The 7,011-nt window shown below is 36.4% G+C and overlaps 2 protein-coding genes and 1 long non-coding RNA gene across 3 annotated transcripts; 2 read left to right on the plus strand and 1 right to left on the minus strand.

Annotated features, from left to right (window-relative positions):
* The first annotated feature begins 1,966 nt into the window (after positions 1–1,966).
* On the plus strand, positions 1,967–3,306 carry LOC124451150. Its single transcript, XM_047001780.1, has 2 exons — positions 1,967–2,848; positions 2,943–3,306. The coding sequence occupies exons 1-2, from the start codon at positions 2,280–2,282 to the stop codon at positions 3,304–3,306; spliced, it is 933 nt and encodes a 310-aa protein (XP_046857736.1). The 5' UTR covers positions 1,967–2,279.
* A 906-nt stretch (positions 3,307–4,212) lies between these two features.
* LOC124450878 lies at positions 4,213–5,359 on the plus strand. The gene is made up of 4 exons (XR_006950235.1): positions 4,213–4,268; positions 4,470–4,608; positions 4,942–5,165; positions 5,340–5,359. It is a non-coding gene; the product is annotated as an uncharacterized LOC124450878 (long non-coding RNA).
* A 514-nt stretch (positions 5,360–5,873) lies between these two features.
* Positions 5,874–6,755, minus strand: LOC124451151. The gene has a single exon (XM_047001781.1). It carries the CDS (start codon positions 6,753–6,755, stop codon positions 5,874–5,876), a length of 882 nt encoding a protein of 293 aa, XP_046857737.1.
* Positions 6,756–7,011: the final 256 nt, after the last annotated feature.

Raw genomic sequence — 7,011 nt, forward strand, 5'->3', positions numbered from 1 at the left:
CCCCGAATTTTTCACTTCGTGAAAAATTTTCCCCACCTGGGTTCCAGCATTCTCGGGGGATCCATTCCCCTGCTCGATCACTTTGTGATCTGCGCTGCCGATCCCCCTCCGAACCGATGCTTGTTAACATTTGTTTGTAAAGACCGTTTGTAAAATTTGAACGCACCTATATATTTAAAAAACATATAGATTCCATATTTTGTAAAGATGTTTTATTAACACTTGATTTCTAAAGATAGTTTTTAAAGAGCATATATTAAGCCTCTGTCGTCCTTCGGACCCACGGGGGCGAGCCGAAAATTCTAGCTAAAGCTAGAATTTTTTACCCACCAGGCTCGCATGAATTCTCGGCGATCCCATCCCCCTGCTCAATTTTAGCTACGCTAAAATTTGCGCTGCCGGATCGCCTCCGAACTGATGCTTTCTTAACACTTGATTTCTAAAGATAGTTTTAAAAACATATAGATTCCAAATTTTTAAACGACAGATTGTAACCTCGAGATTTTTACCCCCTTTTGAAATAATGACTTTTTTACATGGCCTTTTACTGAGGGACGCCTTTGAAACATGGCCTTTTTCACACTACTTTGAAAATAATGATTTTTCACACAGCTTTTTTACATGACCTTTTACTGAGGGACGCCTTTTGAACCATGGTCTTATTTTGCGCTGTTATAAAGATCATTTTTACTTAGTAGTATATATACATGGGTGTAGGGATAAAAAAGTAAACTTTTTTGATCCCTACCCCATGTACTATACTCAACCTGTATACTAAGAAAGTGCAAATCTATTTCCTTTAAAATCTCATCCTCTATTATCTTATCAAGACAATCAATCAAATCATTCTGAATATCAGGAGAGACTCCAGTAAACCGCCCTCCCCAGCAAGGTGGGTTTCAGCAAGCCTGCCATGTAATCGCCTTCAAAACAGAATCCATCTTGGCAAACTTTCAAGTAGCTCTCTATAATTTCCTCTATTCAAGCTTCCACTAGATTCATCATGCCCCCTAAATGCAAGCTCTTGCCTAGACAGACAAGTATAAAACAGCTTCTGTTATGGTTTTCAACATTTCCCTGTTTTGCCTTACCTCCTCGTTATGACGCTGAATCTCTTCACGTCTGGCTTGTGACATGAGACAGTCGACACGAGGCTGAAAACCGTATGTCCTCCAGGTCTTGTAAGCACCCATGTGCGATTTTGCCTTCTCATGCTTCTTACAATCGGATAGGAAATTCTTCATGTTTTTGAATCCCGTCTGCGTCCATGAAGATGACGATCCAGGGCAAAACAAAAGACAAGGCCAACAGAACAATGCATTCTTTTCTGAGCTACCACAAAGCCAATCTTTCTTCGAGTACCAACTTTCCTGAAAGCTTCTATTGCCTGTAGTCGCTTGTAAATTTGGAATTGGCCGCTGCTTTACGAGTATATTTCGCTCGCCTGATTGTCGAACAGAAAATGGTTTCTTTTGTAGTTCACTTATTATATCGATTTCATTAGCCGAAGCCATTGTAATGTAACTTATCACGATTTCCGAACGTATATTTCGAAAGCTCAAAATTCAAGTCACGCTTTTGAAAATGAGCCCGACTAGATGTTGTTAAACGTTTGAGTGTGTTCACAGCTACTCTCAACCAATCAGATTACAGATATTCCCACTATAGATTTTACTACTTGGTCGGGCTGAATTTTCAGAGCTCGACTAGATGTTGCGAAACAGCGCATTTGAGTTTGCTCGGTTGCTGTCAACCAATCAGATTGCAGATAAACCCACTATAGATTTTACAACTTGGTCGGGCTGAATTTTCAGAGCCCGACTAAACTGCGTAATGCCTGGCACTAGAAATGCACTAGTCATTGTTGCTAAGTAACGTTTAAAAATATGATAATTTTGCTAATAACGACGCAATTTGACAAATATTACACTAATAGACTGTGGATTATTCCAAAAAGAGTCGCAGAATTTAAAATTTTCGCAAATCCAATTTTAAAGAAAACAAATTTTTCATTTTTGGGAAAATATTTGGTCGGGCTGGGCCCGACCAGCCAGACCGCAAGCTACGCCACTGCATATGCAACCACGCGATTTTACAGTTCTGCTTTCGATCAATGGAAGAAAACTTACAATAGTTATCCCGCTTTATTTACGACATACAGTGCAAATCGAGAAGATAAAAAGGATGATTGTTAGGAGACAAAAAAACAACTCAGAGGTCAAGATTTTGCCATAGATCTATGTGGAATAATTGATGTGTTTCAACCAGTTGTTTCGTTAATGATCAAATGTCAGAGCTTAAACGTGCCTCCCTGGAAAGTTGTTGCTTGGTTTCCGATAGTCATTGATATCTTGGAGGATATCAGGATAGAATTAAAGCGACTTAAGGACGGAGATGTTGTAAAACCAGCTGAAAAGTTGTTGCCAAGACTTGCAAAACATTGGCAAGAATTAACAAAAGAAGAAGTTGAAGAATGTTTGTTTCAAGGAATACAAGTCTACGAAGGATGGCTCGTAGTCAATGACAGTGAGCAACTCGTGGAAGGACCGTCTACAGACAAGACTGGGAAACAACATAATAAAAAGACTATTTCTTGGGAGGCACGATCACCAAATGATTGCCTAGATGGTCTTTATCAACTCACAGAAGATAATCCAATGTGTCTGGCATCCCGCTACAAAAACATTAAGATCGACAACATCACTAAGTTAGAAGCTGTGTTTGACATTGAGGGACTAATAAAGCTTCTTTATCATTTTTCTCACGCGAATGGGCGGATCAAAGTCAGCAGGGCTGGAAGACATCTTTGGGATCTTCACGGGAAAAGGGAGTTTGCCGATTTTTTCAAGTATATTTTGGGAATATTTATCTTGGCCTTACTATGTGTAATATCTTTATCACATGACACTCTTACCTAATATTTCTACATCTTCATGTTTTAGGAATGTTTGCCAATTGCCTCATGTCATGCAGCTACTAGACGACCAACCATTACTGAAACTGTTGCCGCATAACAGTGATAGTTTCTTGGAGCAATTTCAAGAAACTGTGATGAGAATGGTCTGGGAAGGTCTTGGTAATTGTCGTTCGTATATGTTCATCGATGAAAAGGACCAACCAGTGACAGAATTTGAAAAGGAGCAGCTAATTTACCTTAAATGCATTGAGGATCCTGCACTAGATTTGTGGTTTACTCTGAAATTTTCTTCGGGAGAGGCAGTGAAAGCAAGGATCAACGAAGAATTTGTGTACACCAGCATGTACACAAATGAAGATATAATAAAGTCAATTGGCCGAGAAATATGAATTGCCCTTGACGTAGCTCTTTCCACAAGTGGTTGTGAGGCTATAGTAGAAGGATTTTATAGTCTTATGAGTACTCACAAGAAAACTGGAGGCCAATCTAATGAGGTTTTGGTTCATACATCTATAGTAGATTGGTGCGTTCCCCATCCCGTTTCATGTCCTCGTACCATGAGAGCCATTGCAGAAATTTATACAAACGATGATGAAGACTATAAGCTACCAAAGCATCTGCTACCATATTTTAACGAAGACAGAGCTTCAAATTTTGAAGTGAGCAAAGTTGTGGATAGAGTGAGGCATGAGCCTCCTCGATGTCCACATGTTTTGCATGAAAATGATTTTGGTGAACTATGACGGAGTTGAACTCACTCAAGGATTTATAGTTTTAAATGCGATATTTTATCTTTTAGTTTTTACTTTATCTGTACACTGTAAATGTACACTGTAATTGTAAATGCTTGTTGCCATTGTAAACTATTCAACAAACACGCAAGAGCTTAAACAATGTTAACTACTGCGTTATTTCAGGAATACTCAGCACCGCATGCATCATCGAACTACCCAGCCACGCCCACAAATATGGCGGAATTTTGCCACGCCCACAAATATGGCGGAATTTTGCCACGCCCAAATATGCCTGGTGTGCAATAATATTATTAAAAAAAATCTCCGGTGTGCAGAAGACTACTTTCAAACCTGGGTCGATAGTATCTTTAAAATTGCTCAGTGTATGATTTGTACTTTTTTATACGTGGCAAACAGTTATTTTTTAGTTTCAATCGCTTGTTCATGTTCTTCTTGAGTTATATGTATATATGTTATGGAGAAATCTATGTCAACATGTGCAATGAATATAATGTACTGCTGTGTTCAGGAATGTTGCTTTACTAAATGATCGCTTTATGATTTTGATCTATTCTAGAGGAAATAAACGCTGTTCAAGGAAATGAAAAATCTACAGGGTAAGTTTAATTATGTAAAGTTGTCCAATTTTCTTTCCAATTTTCCAATTTTAACATGACCAAAATGAGTTATTAACCTTGAATCAAATTCACAGTTATATCCAGACTACGCATGCGCACAAATTTACTAAGTTTTATTGTTCAAAAGTTAGATTTATAAACTAGAATGTTGGTTTGATTTATTTATAATAAAATCTTCAGGAATGTTTCTTCTGCAACTCTACCTCCACTACCTGGTCAGCAAACTTTCATTACAGCAGATCAATATTTTCTTCCTTTTGAGTTGGCTTGTCAAACAAAATGTGCCAGGATTGTCACCATTGCACTTGACTGTATACAAGTAAGTTGTTTTTGTTTGATGTGTTAGGACACTTGGAGTCTTTAGTTGTAAGAAATAGATTTAATATTATAAACTCTTTCATTATATTGTTATTAAGTTATTACAATTTGATAGCATAAAATAAGTTCCTGCAGTATTTTCTTTTGTTTGTTACTTCATAAATTTCTTTTAAAAAGTGTTAATATTGTTATTCTTATGTATCAACAGTACTCATCCCCAAAGCCTCACAACTTCACATGTGTCTTTTCACCACCATTTTGTATTCCTTCACAAATATAGGTCATGTATTTTGCTTCTATAAATTGGAGTATTTCAAACATTCTTTGTTCTTAGAAACTCATTGCTTATGGTCAAATTGTTGGCGATACACCAGACTCCATTGAACCAGAGAGGCTTTTAAATGACAGAATTATCAAGACTATTTGTACTTGCTTTACAGGTATAAATACTGATGTAAACGTTCAAATACAAATTATAAAAGTATTTATAAAAAGTAATGTCAAACTGTTAAAGTATTTAATGAGAGAAATGATATATCCTTGAGGAATTTAAAGACGGTAATGACATATGTATCCCTATGTTTTTTTACATTTTTTGTACCATGAGTTTTTTAAATATCACATTGAATAATTGGATTCCAACAAGATTAAAAATGGCTATGTGTTAACTGTGGACAGTTGAAAATGATCTGATTTTTATAATGTGTATGTTTTTATTATCTATATTTACAGGCTCTTCTAACAGCTGTTACATCAAGTACGTGTGAAGTTCATGAAGGAACTTTACTTCAACAGTTAGAACAGTTTACAACATTTACCTTGCCAGTAAAAGTCTTATTAGTCAAACAACAGCAAAGACAACACTGTCGCAAATGATAAGTCTTGTGTTTCAGAGAATGGAAAGTCAAGCTGTAAGTTTTGTTCTGATGAACAAAATATTTTTGTATCATAATGTACATCAATATACATGTCAATGTCGATGATATTGTATCATATTGTACATCAATATACATGTCAATGTTGATAATATTGTATCATATTGCACATCAATAGTCATGTCAATGTTGATAATATTGTATCATATTGTACATCAATTGACATGTCAATGTTGATAATATTGTATCATATTGTACATCAATAGTCATGTCAATGTTGATAATATTGTATCATATTGTACATCAAATGACATGTCAATGTTGATAATATTGTATCAGATTGTACATCAATAGTCATGTCAATGTTGATAATATTGTATCAGATTGTACATCAATAGAACTGCTTGTTTCCTTGATTCTTGAATAGTGGTTTAACCTTTGCTATTTTCCATTGTGAGGGAAATGTACAAGTTTCAATACAGTGATTTATAATTTTAGCTATGGAGCATGATATTTCAGGCGCTGCAATCCTTAGAACTCTGCCACCAAACCCATCGATTCCCGTGGCTTTGTGTGCAGGTATACTTAGAAGATAATAGTTAACCTCACTAGGAGTTATTTGCGGAATAAGATTCTCAATTTGACTGTTAGATTTGTCTGGTGGACCAGGAAGAGCATCATAATGAAGTATAGGTGCCGCTTTTATAAGACGTTTATATACATCAGCGAAGAAGCGGTTAAAGCTTTCAGCGATTGAATGGTCATCCTTTATCAGGTTGTTGTTTTCGTCAGCAATAGGGACGGAGTCGTCATTATTCCTTGTATCTTTAGATAGGTCTTTAATTAAAGACCAAAGTTTCTTTGGACATTTTTGATTTTTACTGAACTGAGTTTTAAAGTGCTGTTCCTTCGCATTTCTTAGTTTCCTCGTCACCTTGTTTTTAATCAGTTTAAAAGCAGACCAATCTTGTTCATTTTGTGTTCTCCTGGCCCTCTTTAGAAGATTATGGCGTTTATTTATTTCGTTGTATAGATCATTAGTGAACCATTTCGGCTGATTGATTTTCTTCACACTCTTCAACTTTAAAGGTGCGTGATTATCAAGAATGTCATTAAAGATTTTGTACCAAGATTCAACAATGTTATCGGCATCTCGAAAAACAAAGGAGATATCCCAAGGGGCTTCTCTTAAGTCTCGCAGAAAGCACTCTTTGTTGATTTTGTCGATATTTCTGTATTTGATTTTGGAATGTTGTTTACGTTGTGCATCCATGGTTTTGTAGCACCTCAAGATGGTGACCGGAAGGTGATCAAAAGACTGACTCTGAAGATGACTACCGTTAAGGTTGTCGAAAAATGACTCTGAAGATGACTACCGCTAAAGTTGTCGAAACGTCAGTCAACAACAACAAAAACAGTCCTTCTCAGAACCATACCAACCTGTACGATCTACATTTACAAACATGAAACGATACTCCCGGGTTCAAACCATTTACTTTATCCCAATAATATCTCACCGAAGAGAAGGA

This window comes from Xenia sp. Carnegie-2017, unplaced genomic scaffold (assembly GCF_021976095.1).
Source record: "Xenia sp. Carnegie-2017 unplaced genomic scaffold, XeniaSp_v1 HiC_scaffold_24, whole genome shotgun sequence".
NCBI lineage: Eukaryota > Metazoa > Cnidaria > Anthozoa > Malacalcyonacea > Xeniidae > Xenia > Xenia sp. Carnegie-2017.

Coding starts and splice junctions, on each gene's coding strand:
- LOC124451150 (XM_047001780.1), top strand. CDS start 2,280: ATGATCAAATGTCAGAGCTTAAACGTGCCTCCCTGGAAAGTTGTTGCT. Junction 2,849..2,942: donor GAGTTTGCCGATTTTTTCAA/GTATATTTTGGG, acceptor TTCATGTTTTAG/GAATGTTTGCCAATTGCCTC.
- LOC124451151 (XM_047001781.1), bottom strand. CDS start 6,755: ATGGATGCACAACGTAAACAACATTCCAAAATCAAATACAGAAATATC.